The sequence below is a fragment of the Quercus robur genome, chromosome 12 (assembly GCF_932294415.1).
Source record: "Quercus robur chromosome 12, dhQueRobu3.1, whole genome shotgun sequence".
In the NCBI taxonomy this organism is placed as follows: domain Eukaryota; kingdom Viridiplantae; phylum Streptophyta; class Magnoliopsida; order Fagales; family Fagaceae; genus Quercus; species Quercus robur.
In genome coordinates this window covers 40641273-40658549 of record NC_065545.1, presented here as the reverse complement: position 1 = coordinate 40658549, position 17277 = coordinate 40641273, and the positions used below count along the sequence as shown (strand labels likewise).

Genomic DNA, 17277 nt, shown 5'->3' with positions numbered 1-17277 from the left:
GCTCTCAAAAGGCGCGTTACGTCTGATTGTTTGCTCAGCCGCCATCATTATCTGACGGTTCGTGAACCGAAAGGCACGTGTGGCAGTAAATGGGGATTCGTTGGTTTTCCTGCCCTCCAATTATTAAATGTCATTTATTCCCCTTTTGGCTCCTATAAATAGCCATCTCTGAGTTCCTCCTTCACTTTTGCATTCCTCATCCTCTAAACTTTCACTCTGTCAAGCATACTTTCCTTGTGCGTCCATCTTCCAGCCCAAAAATCTTCCTCCTTAGAGCTCGCTGTAAGTTTCCTCTCCCTTTTCTTCAATTTCTTCTATTTCTTCCTGTTCTATCATAATCGTAGTTCTAGGAATCCTAGCTTAGAAAATGGGCTTTTCTCATCTACTTTCCTCAGAAGCCGCTTTGGCCACTTTTAGGGCTGCTTACAACGTCCCCGAGGATGTTGATATCGCCTACTGTCATGACTCATGAGGGTGATATCAACACTCAAAGGTGTCGTGATGTAAACACTGTATTCTTTCCTTTGATGGCCATCATTGAGGGTGGGGTTAGGTTCCCTGTTGACCCCCTCGTCATTAGCACCATTAGGTTTTATGGTCTTTGCCTCGACCAACTTCCCCCTAATTTTTATCGAGTGGTGAGTTACGTTAGTAAGTTGAACCAGTTGTTTGGGTTGCAACTGGATCACCAAGACATTAATTTTATGTATGGTTTGTGCAGCAAAATTACTTTAGACTATTATTTAAAAACAAGAGACATGAGGGTACGACTTATATCATGCCTACCTGATTCGAATAGGAACTCGGCTAGCGAGTTTGTACAAGTGAGCGGCAATTGGTTTGTCGACGAGCTCCCCTGTCCGTTCTTGCCTCGTGATGTTTGTAAATCTGTGTTTTCTTAATTGTACTTGACTATTTTGACTGACTGATTGTTAACTGGTTTTTGTGTTGTTTCCGTGCAGAGAGTAAATGGTTCAAGCCGGACCTTAAAGTGGTGCATGTGAAAGACCTAAATTTTGTGCTTAGGTCAGAAATTTTCGTTCGCTGGGACGGACAGCTTCAAGCGTCCCACTTAATCCTCGGCGTTGACCCCATGTACTCCACATGGCAAGCATTCGGCCAAGCTTTGCTAGTTGATAGTCCCCTTCTCTCCTATATTGATGTACGGCATGCGAATTTCCTCCCCCCAAAACTTACAGTAGGCGAAGCTCGAGACCTTGGCCCGCGGTACATTTACTCGGACGAACCTGCACCCATACGGGACAAGTCAGCTGAACGTGTATCTTTACGACACCGAGAACAGACTCATGTGAGGGTTCAGCCTAAGGCCCCCGTTCAGCCTGAGGTCCTTATAAAACCCGAGGCCCTTGTTGAACCTGAAGCTCCCGTTCAGGTAGCCAAGGAAGCAGCCATCAAATCAATCAGCTCTTTAGAAACCAAATCTGACCAAGGTAACGACATGGTGACAAGAAGGACAATGACAATCAACCGTTTTGTGCTTGGTGCCCGGCCAACCGCGCAGTAGCAACCACTCCAAGGCCAAGATCAAACTCCCCCTCCTCTTCCTCCTTTTACCAGCAGCACTCGAAAGAGACCACGCACGGCAAAACAAACCTCCGCCGGCTCGGGAGATGCGCCCACAAGGACTCCCTCCCGGTCATCGGGAAACATTGTCATCCAGGAACCAGCAGCTCAGACTGAGATGAATGTGGCGTCCACCTCCCGAGCCACTTCGGCATGGCAACCTTCATTCCTGTTGAATGGTAAACCCTTTCCCGCAACCGCGAGCGTACAGGTGTGGGAGAAGGGTGAAGGGGGTTGTGTTGCTCAAAGTTTGGTGCACGGCCTCCTATTGCCTGAAGACATGCACACGTTCGAGGACGGGATGGACAAATCGCTGGGCAGGCGGCTGCAATGGCATACCATTGCAGTAATCACTTGTTCCCCGGTTCTTTACTGACTTTTACACGCATACTATTCTTGTCGTCGTACTTATCATTGCTATTTTGCTAGGCTGTCCAACTGACCCACATCCTCGATGGACGGGTGTAGGAGCTAGCTGAGAATGCCGAGCGGGAGAAGGCTTTGAAAGACGTGGCCGAGGCAAGCGCAAAAGAGAAGACTAAGGCTGCCGCAACTGCGGAAAAGAAGGCTGCTGCGTTCGAGAAGGCCAAGGTGTTGGCAGAGAAAAGATCTTCGGAACTGAAGGCTAGGCTGGGCAAGACCGAGCTGAAACTGGCAGAGGCTGTGAGCTTGAATACTACGCAAGCCAAGGAGTCGGTTGACTTGAAGGCAGCTTTGGAGACCTATGGAAATAAGTGGTATGACGAGGGATTCGCTGACGTGGAGAACTTAGCAAAGCCGGTCATCAATGAAGCCCAAAAGCTGGCCTTTGAAAAGGGTTGGTTGGCAGCACTACAAGCTTTGGGGGTCCCTGAGGATTCTCCTCTTAGGAATCCCAACGAAATCCCTTTCTCGGGCCCTCCTACGGCTACACAGAACCATCTCGGTGCCATTGACGAGGAGGAGACCCAAAGCATAAAAGAGTTAGTAGAGGCAATTGACTCCCACATGGAGGCAATTGACCTGGAAGCCATTAGCAACCTCCGTGCTGATGAACAGCCCGGGGAGGGTGTTCAGCTCCAGCCTAGCTCCGCGATCCAGCAGCCGTCCGAGATGGTCCAAGTGCAGCCTGCTGACCCCACGAATTGATTGCTAAACCGGATTACTACTGTTTACCTTTCTTTTACTTAAATGATTTCTTTTTTTAGCAAGTTTGCTTATGTCACTGGGCTGTGGTGACAAAACAATTATTTTTCCCGGGTTTAACTTTTTTTACGGTCACCAAGTAATGGTGACAAGACATTGGTTTCGTTTACATGTGTTGACTATTTGACTAAGGTTTACTTACCGAACAACTGCCCTTGTCATGTTTATGAATGTTTTAATATTAAGCTGTTCCATTATACTCTTCTATTTCCGTGAGTATGTATACATGCCTCTAATGGTCGGGTAATTTACTCATGGTTTGCTTCTTATCCGGGCATGCTCGGCGCCCGGAGTTGGTTTGTAAAGGAAAATGAGTTAGCTCCTTGGCGATCGAAACTTTGCTTAATATATGCCTATCTTCTTATGCGAAATGTAGGCTATGGAAAACCTAGTCTCTGAACTTGGCCTTTAAAGCAGGCTCTCATCCTTAGAAAATTGTTATGTAAGGCTTCCACTTGCTCGACAATAGTGAACAAACCAGGAGATAGGTTACTATCATTAGAAGAGTTTAGTGTAAGGTTCCACCTGCTCGGTGATAATGATCAAACCAAGAAGTAGGTTTCTACCCTTAAAAGAGTTTAGTATAAGGTTTCCACCTTCTCGGTGATAGTGATTGAACTGAGAAGCAGGTTTCTACCCTTAAAAGAGTTTAGTATAAGATTTCCACCTGCTCGGTAATAGTGATCAAATCGAGAAGTAGGTTTCTGCCCTTAAAAGAGTTTAATATAAGGTTTCCACTTGCTCGGTAATAGTGATCGAACCAAGAAGCAAGTTTCTGCCCTTAAAAGAGTTTAGTATAAGGTTTCCACCTGCTTGGTGATAGTGATTGAACCGAAAAGCAGGTTTTTGCCCTTAAAAGAGTTTTGTATAAGGTTTCCACCTGCTCGGTGATAGTGATCGAATCGAAAAGCAGGTTTCTACCCTTAAAAGAGTTTAGTATAAGGTTTCACCTTCTCGGTGATAGTGATCGAACCGACCTTAAAAGAGTTTTGTATAAGGTTTCCACCTGCTCGGTGATAATAATCAAACCGAGAAGCAGGTTTTTGCCCTTAAAAGAGTTTAGTATAACGTTTCCACCTGCTCGGTGATAGTGATCGAACCGAGAAGCAGGTTTCTACCCTTAAAAGAGTTTAGTATAAGGTTTCCACCTTCTCGGTGATAGTGATCAAACCGAGAAGCAAGTTTCTGCCCTTAAAAGAGTTTAGTGTAAGGTTTCCACTTGCTCGGTAATAGTGATCGAACCGAGAAGAAGGTTTCTGTCCTTAAAAAAAAAAAAAAAAGTCCCAGTTCCATAACTCTCTTTATATTTACTAACCGGCAACGCCTCTAGATGAATTAACGGCACTAAGGATAAATGCACCTGTAAAAACAAATATCACCTTCATATTAATCAACAAAACATATATACAAGATTACATTTAATTTGCAGCTCCATGCATGAGCAGTTAATGATAAAATTTCTTCAAATTGTGCACGTTCCATGGCCAAGGGAGTGGCCTTTCATTTAAATCTTCCAAGTAGTATGCTCCTACACCTGCAACGGTAGTGACCTTATAAGGCCCCTCCTAAGTCGGGGCTAACTTCCCAGCATTTGTATCTCGCATGTTCCCTACCGCTTTCCATAACACCAGGTCCTTAGTACCGAATCCCCTCGTCTTTACATCTCGGTTGTAGCGCCGGGCAAGTTTTTGCTGATATTTGACTAGCCTTATAGTTGTCGCTTCTCAGTATTCTTCCAGTAAATCCAGGCGCTCTACCATTAATCTTTCATTCTGGAGGGGGGGGGCAAATGTTGCAATTTGTGCACTGTATAAGTTTACCTCGGCTAGTATCACAGCTTCTGCCCTATACATTAGTGTGAATGGAGTCTCTCCTGTAGATATCCTAGGAGTCGTTCGGTATGCCCAGAGAACGTTGGGCAGCTCTTCAGCCCACATACCTTTTGCACCGTCTAATCTTTTTTTCAACTCATTCACAATTGTCTTGTTAGTGGCTTCAACCTATCCATTGTTTTGGGGATACACTGAGGTAGAGTATTTGTTATTGATGCCGAGATCACTGCAGAACTCTCGGAAGGCCCTGCTGTCAAACTGTAACCCATTGTCAGATATAAGAAAGTCGGGCACCCCAAATCTAGTGATTGTATTCTTCCACATGAACTTCTTAACATCTACGTCCCGAATATTGGCTAATGCTTCTGCCTCCACCCACTTAGTGAAGTAATTAACAGCCACTAAAACAAACTTTCGATTGCCTGTCGCCTAAGGAAATGGGCCGAGAATATCCAACCCCCACTATGCAAATGGCCAAGAGCTGCTGATCGGATTCAGATGCCCCGCTAGTTGGTGGATTAAGAGGGCATGCTTCTGGCACCGTTCACACTTACGCACATATTCAGCAGCATCCTTCTGCATCTGTGGCCACCAAAATCCCTGAGTCATTGTCCGGTGAGCTAATGAGTGTCCCCCCACATGACTACGACACACCCCATCATGTAGCTCAACCAAGAGTTCGTTTACTCTCCTGGGGTGTAGGCACAAAAGGTACGGCCCTCCAAAGGACCTCCGATATAGCTTCCTATCTACTAACAACCAGTACCGAGAGGCTATTTGGCGAACCTTGTTAGCCTCTTTTTCGTTATCCGAGACCCAATCCTCAGTCAAGAAGTCAATGATCGGGTCCATCTAACATCGTCCGGATGTTGAAATCACTGTAACACCAACCCCAGCAACACCAACATCAATCACGATATTAATGCTTGGTTTCGTTATGAGCTCCACTTTGATTAACCGAGGAACATCCTCAGTCATTGCTGAAGCTAGCGTAGCTAGAGAATCAGCATGCCTGTTTTGCCCCTGTGCCACTTAGATCAATTTTGCCGTACAGAACTTACCCATAACCTACTTTACCACTTGTAAGTACTCTTTCATTCGAGAATCTCGAGCTTCAAAACTGCCATGTACTTGGCTAACCACCAACCATGAATCTGAATTAACCTCCACGTCCAGAGCACCCATGCCTAATATGGTCCTCAATCCAGCTAGCAAGGCCTCGTATTCTGCCTCATTGTTGGTGGCTCTGAATCCTAATCTAAAAGAATGCTCCAACCATATTCCTTCCGAAGTAATTATGACAATCTCGGCACCAGCCCCCATGGCGCTTGATGCACTGTCCACAAACACCCTTCATGGATGGCATTCCACATGACAAACCATTTCCCCTTTGTCCCTAGGAGAAAATTATGCAACAGAATCAGCCAACATCGAGCCTATGGACTGTAAATTCAGGATCCACCCCGGGCACCTCATAGGAGCTCCAAGTGAAGACATTAAGATTCTGAATAAGAAACAACAACATTCCCACCTTATCCTCATCCTTCAAACTCGCTCCTATTTGGAAATACCTGTCAGCATCCGGTAATATCTTAACTCTGAGTGGTTCCTTGGCACAACCAGCCCCCATTCCTTCTCGGGGCTCCTGTAATTGCTATAAAGGGGCCTCCTCGGCAATTTCCTTCTTCTTAGCTTGCTCACTCTTCCTATTAACCGTGGCAACTAGGCATTGTCTCGCCACTTATTGATTTCCTCTCACTACGGCAACGCCATGCTTGATAGGGAATTTAACCTTCACATGTAAGGTGGACGGGACAACCCCCATTGCGTGAATCCACGGCTTTCCCAAGATTGTTGTATAAGGAGAAAACGAGCCTACCACAATAAACATTGCAATAACCTCCTTACCTTCCATATTCACGGGAAGGGAGATTTGCCCCTAAGGAATCACCACCCTATCATCAAACCCGACCAGAGGTGTATCGCATTTTGAGAGGTCCTCCCTTCTAAGCCTGAGCCCTTTAAACAAGTCGGGGTACATTACGTCGGCCCTGCTCCCCTGATCTATCATCACCCACTTTACTAGGAAACCACTTATTCGTGCCACCACTACCAACGCATCATCGTGCGGCTGAATCGTTCCCTTTAGATCGCTATCGTCGAAAGCAAGAGGTCCCTAAGCAAATCTCATTTTCTTTTCGAGGGGCTACTCATCTGAGTAATTTTCTACGAGTGCCATAGTCAGTACCCCCTTCCTAGTCACTATCGTACTCTTTGGCGCAGCATGGATGACTTCAATCACTTCCAAAGGTTGTGGGAGAGGAATTCCTCTCTGCGAGGCTCCCTGCCCGGCACCCCGATTCCCATAATCCACCACAAACTCTTTCAAGTACCTTGCTTTCACCAGCTGCCCTAGATGATCTTTTAATACCCGACACTGATCGGTGGTATGCCCCTTATCTCTGTGATAGGTACAGTACAAGTTCTGGTTCCTCCGAGATTGGTCTCCCCCCATCTTGTTCGGCCATTTGAAGAACGGTTCGTTCTTTATCCGGTTTACGATCTTGTGCACCGGCTCCTTGAATGCCACGTTCACCTCCCCCTTTTGTACCTCCGGTTCCTGCATTCTCAAATCCTTTCGGGGTCTTGGCGGAAAAACGCCTTGTCGAGGACGATTTAACAACGGGGCCTTGCCCTTACTCTGTAGCCGATTATCTTCAAGGCGTTTATACTCTTCAATACACCTTATAAGTTGCCTCATATCCTCGGGAGGCCTCTTCCTCAACAACTCCCGTAGTTCGGAATCCTCTGGCAGCCCCATCCTAAAAGTGCTTGCCGCAATTTTCTCGTTGCCCCCACCAATTTCATTGTAAAGCTCCCAATACCAACTGGCATAACTATGAAAGGTTTCGCCGACCCTCATCTTCATAGACAGTAGTGCGTCCACCGGCTGCACATCATAAACTGAGCACCGAATTCTTGAATTAGCTCGGTAAAGCTGTGAATAGAGCCTTTTCGCAACCCATTAAATCATCTCAATGTCGTGGAGCCGAGACTTGAGGGAAATACCTTACACATCAGCGCGTCATTACGTGTGTGTAGAGACATCATGTGGATGTAATGATTGACGTGCTCTACCGGGTCCGTTTTCCCATCGTAGGAGTTAAATGGTGGCCGCGTGAATCTACTCGACATTAGGGCCCATTCAACGTCGTCCGAGAACGGTGACCGAGTGGCTCTGCGCAAGGCGCGGCTCATGGCATCCATAGCAACATTGTGGGGCCGTCGCCTCTCTGGGAAGTCTGAACCCCGGTCGACATACTCGCGTGAACGCGAACTGTCCCGGTTTCGATGCGACTCTCGGGAATAGGAACGATCCTTGCATCGACGTGACTCTCGAGAATGGGAACGATCCCGGCATCAACGGGAACCGGACTAATTGGACTCCGCCCCGTATTGGTTTCCCTCACTATCAGCTTTCCTTTCTTGTTCATCTCGATCCTTTCTCTGGTGCCCACCTCTCGCCTCTAACTCCAAATCTCTCACTAGTTCGCATAACCACTCCAGCTCCTCATCTCTCTCGTTAAATTGCTCGTGCTCCAAAGCACTTGATATTGTTCAGTGTGTTTGATATAACCCTTCTCCGAGGCCAGATTGTTCCTCCTCTCTCTCACGCTCCCTATCCTCATGTCTTTTATGTCTTCTCTCTCGCCAAGTTGATCCCTGAGAAAACCCCACCGAATCACTTTCAGCATGGCTCCCTGATCGTCTATTAGACATTTTGCCAGGCATGAGTCTCACTCGAACTACAGCTTTGTAGAAGATTCCCATAGACAACACCAATTGTGCATGCCAGAAACAAGGCTATTGGGTTGGGCCTCAATCGGACTCACAATCTATTTGTATTGTGGGCTTGAGTTTCCTACTTTAGGTCATTCTCGGCACAGAGACTCAACGAAATTACCTTTTCCTCTAGATCGTTCTATTCTCTCTCATTTCCCAACTTCTTTGTGAACCTTTCAACAACCTTTTCCTCCTTTAACTTCTTGTATTTGTAGTCCAAAATTAGTGAAGAGACTATGATTACTTTCATGGTTAGTGCAATGGGAGGTCCAATGTTATTAATCGTAAATGGGTGTTAGGTGGGAGTGGGGTGTTGTGAGAGTGGCTTTGGAAATGGTTCCCCACTTCAGTAGATATGCTCGGTAGTGATACTCCCCAGGCACTATTGAGCAACCGAGAGACAATACAACTGAGCAATCACTTTCTTGTTCAGGAAGCAGGTCACCGGATGTGACCCAGGAGACGTAGCGTGGTATGAATTGATGAAGATCATTTGTTCAATGGGCTTGAAGTCGGCTTGAGGCCTAGGCTTAGGGACGGTATAGGCCATATCATTGGGTTGAAGCCTGAGGACCAAATGGGTCTGGATATCGCAGGGCCGTACAATATCTAATAGTATTCTTACAAGACTTTTTTAAAGAGTTAACAAAATATAAGAATGACTATCAATAGTATTTAAATTATATATACAAGAATTATACTATACATCTTTTTGTGTATCTTTACATGTGTGGACCCCAAACCTTCCGTTACTAGACGACTAAGTGAAGGATTTGGGCTCCCAATTTATTTATTTGTAGGCTTTCTAGCAATCTTACGAATAGGACTCCAAGCAACAACTAGATAGTCCAAGATATATATTTTTTTAATAACCTCTAAACTTATAAACCTCGCATTCTCACAGCTATTCTTCCTCTCTTGTTGCTCACAATCCCTTTCTTTTGTGTTTCTCCCTCTCCTCCTTCTGTTTTTCCTCATGTTTTCTCTAATAGCCAAAAAAATATCTCCCTCTCCTCTCTGTCCTCCTTCCCCTTTACAGTATTTCTTTAGTGGGGTACTAATTATTACTGTTTCACCAATTCACATGCATTTCCACTTTCATCTGAATCCCAAGGAATCATAATTCATTCTGAGAATTCTCTTGAAACTTGTTCCAGACACTAAATAGCATTTGGTAGTGGGTTCCCCAGAGGCACTAACAACTCTTGGCTACCGACCCTAGCTTGGTCAATTCTTTGTCGGTTCCCCATTATCTCATTGATTGGCATTAGGCCAAGCAGTATAGGATTTCCCTCGAGCGATAATTTCTTTGATCCAATACACGTGTTTTTGGGCTGAACTCACTCCTATTGAGATTGAGGTCGATTTCCCTCTTATGGGTTGACCTTGGCTATTCAGGCTGGTCTTGGGCCTCAGCTAAATGGGTTAGTACTGATTTTCTAGGTCCTAACCCCCCACAACGTGTATCCATGTATATGCATGTTATAGTAATTGAACCCAAAACTTATTAGTTTTTTGTGTTAAAGTATATTTCTTCTTTGAAAAGATGAGATGAAATAAGAAAATTTTGATGTTTTAAAAGCTGAATATTAAAACTAAAAAACTTATAATCTAGTGTCAAACGGACACTAGAGGTCACATTAAATAAGGGCAAGCTAGTTTGATTATTCTAGAACCAATGATCCATAATTTGAAGAGAAGTGTTATGTTTACAATATTTTCATAACAAATCATAGGTGGTTAATTATTATTGGTTCAAATTTGAACCTACCACTAAGATTATTTTTACCTCAATAATAACAACCAGTAACAACATGCCACTTAGCATTTATTATAAAAATATTGTGGACATATCATTTATCTAATTAATTTGAATGCCAATTATTTTTTTTTATTTTATACAAGATAGAAATTCTAAGTCGAAAGTGTTGTGGAATTTATTGAACTTTAGAGAGTTTGATTTTACCTAAACAACTTCAAAACTAAAATGGGTTAAGTTCAAATGATTTGGGAGTCCGTTAAATTAAAAGAGTTGGAAACTTGGAATCAAAATAAAAATTCAAACTTTGCAGAAACTATTAAAAAAAAAAAAAAAAAAAAAAAAAAAAAAGGGCCTTGGAGAGTTGGTCGGTACTTCATTCTTGAACAAGGAGCTGATTTCGCCGATGCATGTCCCCGTGGGAATAGTTTTTCAAAGAAATGCCCCTAGTTTTAAGGGGTTTTAATTTGATGCATTATGATCTATTACTCCATAATTAAGCAAAAATGGACAAGATGGGCCAAATGGGCTTTGTAAGGCTATGCAACATTTCATTTCAAAACATATTATTGATCCAGCCTAATTAAGAGAGTTGACTGATACTTGGTTCTCTCTGTACTTCATGTGTACTTAATTCACATATATATTCAGGAAATTTCAGACATTTTATATAATTTATGCCCATACATGTTAAGCTACGTCGCATTGCACGTTTGTTTTCCATTTACTCTTCTTAATTTTGTTGATTTCAGTTTTCTTTTTCTTTTTTATGAATGGTGAATGTGTCGGATTTTATTTTTACTGACTTTTCGTTGCTTTATTAAGTAATTGTGTGTTAGATAGCTAGGTGAACTGTTATATCGACTATTAGTAGTAGTTTTGGATTGTGGTCTCCTTAATTTAGCCACACATGTACTCTCGGTGAATCCCATGAACACATACGTATGAAAAGACAAGTAGTATTGCTTGACCAATGGCATCCCTCGTAACCAGTATAAATAAACCTAGCAATTTTAAGGCCCAAGTCCAATGCTTATTATTTAGGACCCATGTTTGAGCATTGGGCTAACAGTCCAACATGCTGGGAAATGATTTCCAGCACAATATAATTAACTCTAGCCAGTTGAGAAAAAAAAAAACAATTATTTTCCCACAAAGAAATTCTTCATAATACAATTTAAAATTTTTGAGTTTGGAACATGGTTTGTATAATCTCTGAGGAAGAAAATAAAATGTCAAAGACAGTAATTTATTTCACTACACCTAGAGTAAAAAGGAGAAAAAAAAAATTGAAAAAGAGAGCCTGAACAACTTTGAGAGAGAGACAGAGACAGCATATGAGCAGAACTTTAACCAATACATAGATAAAGAAAGGTCATTTAGATTTGGAGCTGCAACGTGAGCTTATGTAAGTTCCGTTCACGGGATGGAACCGGAGTTGACAATTGAGGTGACACCAGAACTTAACAGAGCCAAGCAGCGACACTCTCCACTGAGTCCTCGAGTTCCCTTTAAAATCGAATGTAATTACCTTTTTCTTCAATGCCAAGTCTACTTGATGCATTCGAGCAGAATCCAATGGAATTTCAGAAGATGTGACTACATAATTAAAATCAACAGAACTGTTTTTGCTTACATCAAATGGGTCGGCGACGAGTTTTGCTAGTACTAATCCTTGGAAGCTGAGAATGAAGCTAGTGTCTGAAAAACTTGCATGAACTTTGCTGTTATCATTCTCGGCCCTGATGATAATATTCATTGCGGTTTCAAGTAGACCAGCTTGAGAATATTGCATGGTATCAAGATGGGCATTTGCGACACTCAAGGTAGGTATTCTCGGATGTATGACCATGTATCCAATGAACACTGCGATGCCTGAGATTATCACTGCTATGCATATGATGGTGCAAAGTATGGCGAAAAGCCAAATAAAGTAACCGGTGGTATGTTTATGTCCCAGTTGTTTTTTGCTTGAAGACATTGAGGGAAAATGGTTGAGGTCTAGATAGCGACAACATTCGATCGGCAAGAGTGTTTATGGCTATTCCTATAAAATGGTGAGTTTTAGTTTTAGGCTTTGGCAAGGTAAAGAATTTAATTGGGTTCCTAGCTCAATTTGGTGGGGAAGGTTTTGGTATCTTCCTTTCCGAGTTTCAAAGCTTTGTATTAAATAAGGCTTTCTATATAGTGTGACCCTTCTCTACGTAGTCTGTCTAGGAATCCTGCCTACTTTTTCCCTAAAAAGCAAATATTCCAAACTTGCATTGCTAAATACTACTTCTTCTCTTTCCCCTTTGTTTATGAAAAGATTTTTGAGCGGTAGTGCAATATAAAATGATATCAAACTTCTTCAAAACAGGAATTTGGATCCGGTAGTGACAACATGAACAATGAGAGAGATAAGATTTGTACATAGCTACTGTGCACGTAGAGTAAAAGGGAGCCGAAAAAAGAAATATTTGAGTAAGACTAAGCCTGAACAACTTTGAGAGAAAGAGAAAGTAATGTGCATGTAACCAGGAAGCATGGAGCAGTATTGGTTGTGTCAGACACCACTTCTGCCTGCATGTCCCCAGTGTGTTCGGCCCAGGAATTATTTTACTATCTTCTAACTTTAATTTTTTTAAATAATAACCAAATTATTAGAGCATTCATGGATAGGTTTAAAATATAAATAAATAAAAAACATATTTTACAACTCATCTAACATCTTTTTTTATTTATTTTTCATTTCAAATCCAACATAATTCAATTTTTTATTCATTTGACTCTCTTTCTCAATCTCTTTTCCTTCACCCATAGCAGTTTCTCTCTCTGTACTTCAGTCTCTCTCTCTCTCTCTCTCTCTCTCTCTCTCTCTCTCTCTCTCTCTCTCTCTCTCTCTCTCTCTCTCTCTCTCTCTCTCTCTTCACCCACAATCAAAACTAGGAGTGTTCAACAAACCGCATAAACCGTAAAAACCACACCAAAACCGCCCGCAAAATGGCATAACCGCACCACACCACACTACATGATGCAGTGTGGTATGTAGTTTTATAATAAGAAAACCGCATCGCACCCTCTCTATATATTAATATATTTATTTATTTTTAATATTAAATATATTATTAATAGTTTAATAACCCTCGTTTTCAAAAAAAAAAAAAATTAATAACCCTAGTAAGTGTTAACTAGAAAAGCCAACCCAAAAAAAAAAACCTAGCTCAATAATTTAAAACTTGGCCCAAAAAAAGGGAAAAATTAGTTTTGGGCTGAGTAGAAAAGGCCTAAAATTTGAAAAATATACCGACTTCAAACCGCATCTTATACTTAGTATCGTACATGTGACCGCAAAAAATGAGGTGCAGTGCGGTTATGGTTTTAGCTAAACTCTAAACCGCACCACACCGCACATATGACCGCAAAAATAAAGTGCGGTATAGTTATGGTTTTAGCTAAACCGCACCGCAAAATGCGGTGCTAAAAATGGCCTAAAACCACACCACACCGCGAACACCCCTAATCAAAACACATCCCAAAATTAAACACCATAGCAAAAAAAAAAAAAAAAAAAAAAAAAAAAAAACCCCCAACCATAGCAACTACTACCACTAGGATCCAGCACCACCACCTCCACAACCATCAACAACCACAAACAATCAGCAAACCCAAATAATATATTAAGAAAAAAAACCACCAGATTAGGTAGAGTCACAACCCACCACCACTGTCGCAATCCGATCTCACCCACAACCCAATTTGATGGTGGTACAAAGGTAAGAGAAGAGAGAGGAGAGAGAAGTGAAAGGGGCAAGAGAAGAGAGAGCTGTGAGAGAGGAGTGGAATGAGAGGGCACGAGAGATAGAGTGAGAGTCAGAGAGAGGGGGAAAGAGAGAAGAAACTAAAAAGAATAATAATAAAAAATAATCACCTAGGTGTAGAGGTTTTTTGGTGATTGGGGGTTTTTAAGGAAATATTTTAGCTACAAACACCCAGGTGTAGAGTTTTTTTGGGGTTTAGGGGATCAAAAATAGCCATTTAGGGGTTTTACATCCCTATATGCTAATGCTGTAATTGTTGCGTCGCCTTGTTTAAGATTTGGTTATTAATAAATGATGGCTTTGTTAGTATTTGATGGGTTAGACTCTTTTTTAAATAATTTGAGATAGAAATCTTATTTTAATGTAATCTAAGTATATATATATATATATATGTGTGTGTGTGTGTGTAACTTCCTTCTAAATACTTGAACTCCAATCCATGCCCTCCACCCAACAAGAACTTGGAGTGGTTAGAAATTACAAAAAATAAAAAAAAATCAATTATATTCTAAACATCATTTAATAGCCATGAATTCACTCTATTATCCATTATTGCTCTTAAATTGATATAATTTTAACAATATATGAAAAATAAATGCTCTACAAAATATTAAAAAAAATTAAAAAAATTAATTAATATATGTATAAGCACCATGTCGTATTTTAATTTCTCAGGAAAATTTATATATTGCATCCGTTTCAATTCTTCCTATATGAACAGAACCTTAAACAACAAAGAGACAAAGAGAGGTCATTTAGTTTCGGAGCTGCAACGTGAACTTATGTAAGTTCCGTTCGATGTATGGAACCGGAGTTGACAGTCGAGGTGACACCAGAACTTAACGGAGCCAACCAGCCATACTCTCCATTGAGTCCTTGAGTTCCCTTTGAAATCGAATATAATTACCTTTTTCTTCAATGACAAGTCTACCTGATGCATTCGAGCAGAATCCAACGGAATTTCATCAGATGTGACCTCATAATTAAAATAAATAGAACTGTTTTTCTTTACATCAAACGGGTCAGCGACGAGTTTTGCTATTTCTAGTCCTTGGAAGCTGAGAATAAAGGCAGTGTCTGAAAAACTTGCATGAGCTTTTTTGTTGTCATTCTCTGCCCTGATGATAATAGTCATCTGGGTTTCAAGTAGACCATCTTGAGAATATCGCATGGTGCCAAGAGTGGCATTTGCGACACTCAAGATAGGTATTCTCGGATGTATGACCATGTATCCAATGAACACTGCCATGCCTGTGATTATCACTGCTATGCATATCAAGGTGCAAATTATGGCTAAACACCAAATCAAGGGATGGGTTGTATTTACAATTTTTTTTTTGGGATAATACATTGAGGGAAAATGGTTGATGTCTAGAGATTGACAACATTCGGCAAGAGTGATTATGGTTTTCACTATAATTAAGGCGGTGAATTTTAGGCTTGGCAAGGTAAAGAATTTATTTAGGCTTAAGAAAGGTTTTGGTATCTTCCTTTCTCAGTTTCAAAGCATTTGTATTCAAGGCTTCTGTATAATATGACCCTCTCTACTCTATCAAGGAATTTTGGCTACTTTTTTCTTAAAAAGCAAATTCCAAACTTGCATTGCTAAATACTACTTCATTCTCTTTCCCCTTTGTCCATGAAAAGATATTGAGCCGTTCAATATAAAATGACATCAAACTTCTCCAAAACAGGAATTGCATCCTGTAATGGCAACATATATATATATATATATATATGAACAATGAGAGAGACAAGATTTGTAGCTAAAAAAACAAGGAATTGCTACTTATATATAGGTGCCTTTTTCCAATTAAATTTCAACAAATATTCAAGAATTGAAGATGTCAATATTTAATTTATGCTTTCTTATTTTCAAGTTATATTAATGAGCTGCTTTCAAACAATTTTGAAAACAATGATGATCTAAGAGAAGGTTCTACTCAACTAGGAGTTGGAATTTTGAATTCGAAAGGAAAACCAAAAGATTATACTAGTGGAAACTAGGCACATTTAACTATATAATGGATATATACACATTTTAACGAATGAATTTTTATCCAACAAAGCCAAACTTGCAAATAGATCATAAAGACTAACACAAGGATGTCTAACAATTCCAAACACCAGTAACATAGCTAGTGATGTAGCACGCGGTTACAAGCTAGGGAGACAAATCTAAATTCAATATTATTTATCAAATTCAAGTAATCCAACATGCTAACAAGTCAACAATTAATGTGTTTTTAAGCTCCTAAGTAGAGCTTCAGACTTATACCACAAAAGGAAAGGAAATATTCTTATACTCAGTAGTAGTATATTATAGGAAATAATTAACTTGTAATCAATCACATTAAGCACGGAAAATTTTTTAAATAAGGCCTAATAATTTGTTGGGCTCGAGTTCTATGAGTGTTGTGTTGTCCAACCATGTGATTGGTGACCTTGATTTAGTGTCCACTATCAAAACCATGTTGAACCTTGGGAACATAGAGGCTTCAACATGAGAGTGACAAGAAATATCCACATTGAAGAGCCCACTTTGATGGTCGTCAGTCGTCTAGACCCAATAGGCCACTTCTTTGAAGAGCAGTGCCTTCTCTTTTTCTTTTTTTTTTCAATTAGTGTAAAAGTGTGCATTAAGGAGTGTCCAGTAATATTTATCATTTTTCGAGTTGTACTGCAAAACTTTATTACCGAAGGACAAGAGGATCCGATTTGCCAAGAAAAAAGCTCATATATATAAAGCTGAAATTTTTTGGAAAAATATTTAGGCTTGTTTGGTAGCCTATTTTGAATACATTTTTGAGTATTTTAAACAACATTACATACTTTTCTACCAACATATATATCAAAAACACCCATATAACATTACTCAAATTTCTCTACCAAACATCCCCTAAATAGCTCATTTCTAGGAGAAACCAACCAATTGGGTAGAGATGAAAGAAAAAATGAACCGTGTAGGGGTTGTCACTCTCCTCTCCTATGCTTTTTGTTCTTAAAAAAGAAAAAAAAAACTTTTTTTTTTTTTTTTTTTTTTGAGAATGAAGAAAAGAAAAACTTAATGATAAGTACTTGTCCCTGTCATGCGAAAGTCACGTTCAAGATCAATTGAACTACTTTCTAAAACAAAAGGGTTGAGTTACGTGGTACAATCTGAAACACTTGAAGTAATTGCTAGTCTTTTGGGCTAAATATGGAGCAGTAATATATATATACACACACATAGGATGATCATCATGGGATTCATCAAAAAAAAGAAGATCATCAT

General features: G+C 40.8%; 3 protein-coding genes across 3 annotated transcripts; all 3 read right to left on the bottom strand.

Moving 5' to 3' along the window:
* Positions 1-6807: 6807 nt before the first annotated feature.
* LOC126708512 (uncharacterized) lies at positions 6808-7524 on the bottom strand. The gene has a single exon (XM_050408300.1). It carries the CDS (start codon positions 7522-7524, stop codon positions 6808-6810), a length of 717 nt encoding a protein of 238 aa, XP_050264257.1.
* Positions 7525-11364: 3840 nt separating this feature from the next.
* On the bottom strand, positions 11365-12342 carry LOC126710107 (NDR1/HIN1-like protein 12). The gene has a single exon (XM_050410485.1). It carries the CDS (start codon positions 12182-12184, stop codon positions 11579-11581), a length of 606 nt encoding a protein of 201 aa, XP_050266442.1. The 5' UTR covers positions 12185-12342; the 3' UTR covers positions 11365-11578.
* Positions 12343-14536: 2194 nt separating this feature from the next.
* Positions 14537-15465, bottom strand: LOC126709040 (uncharacterized). The gene has a single exon (XM_050409110.1). The coding sequence runs from the start codon at positions 15352-15354 to the stop codon at positions 14755-14757; it is 600 nt and encodes a 199-aa protein (XP_050265067.1). The 5' UTR covers positions 15355-15465; the 3' UTR covers positions 14537-14754.
* Between the last annotated feature and the right edge of the window lie 1812 nt (positions 15466-17277).

Bases quoted from the DNA above. Each gene is read 5' to 3' on its own strand.
- LOC126708512 (XM_050408300.1), bottom strand. From the start codon at position 7,524: ATGAGGGTCGGCGAAACCTTTCATAGTTATGCCAGTTGGTATTGGGAG.
- LOC126710107 (XM_050410485.1), bottom strand. From the start codon at position 12,184: ATGTCTTCAAGCAAAAAACAACTGGGACATAAACATACCACCGGTTAC.
- LOC126709040 (XM_050409110.1), bottom strand. From the start codon at position 15,354: ATGTATTATCCCAAAAAAAAAATTGTAAATACAACCCATCCCTTGATT.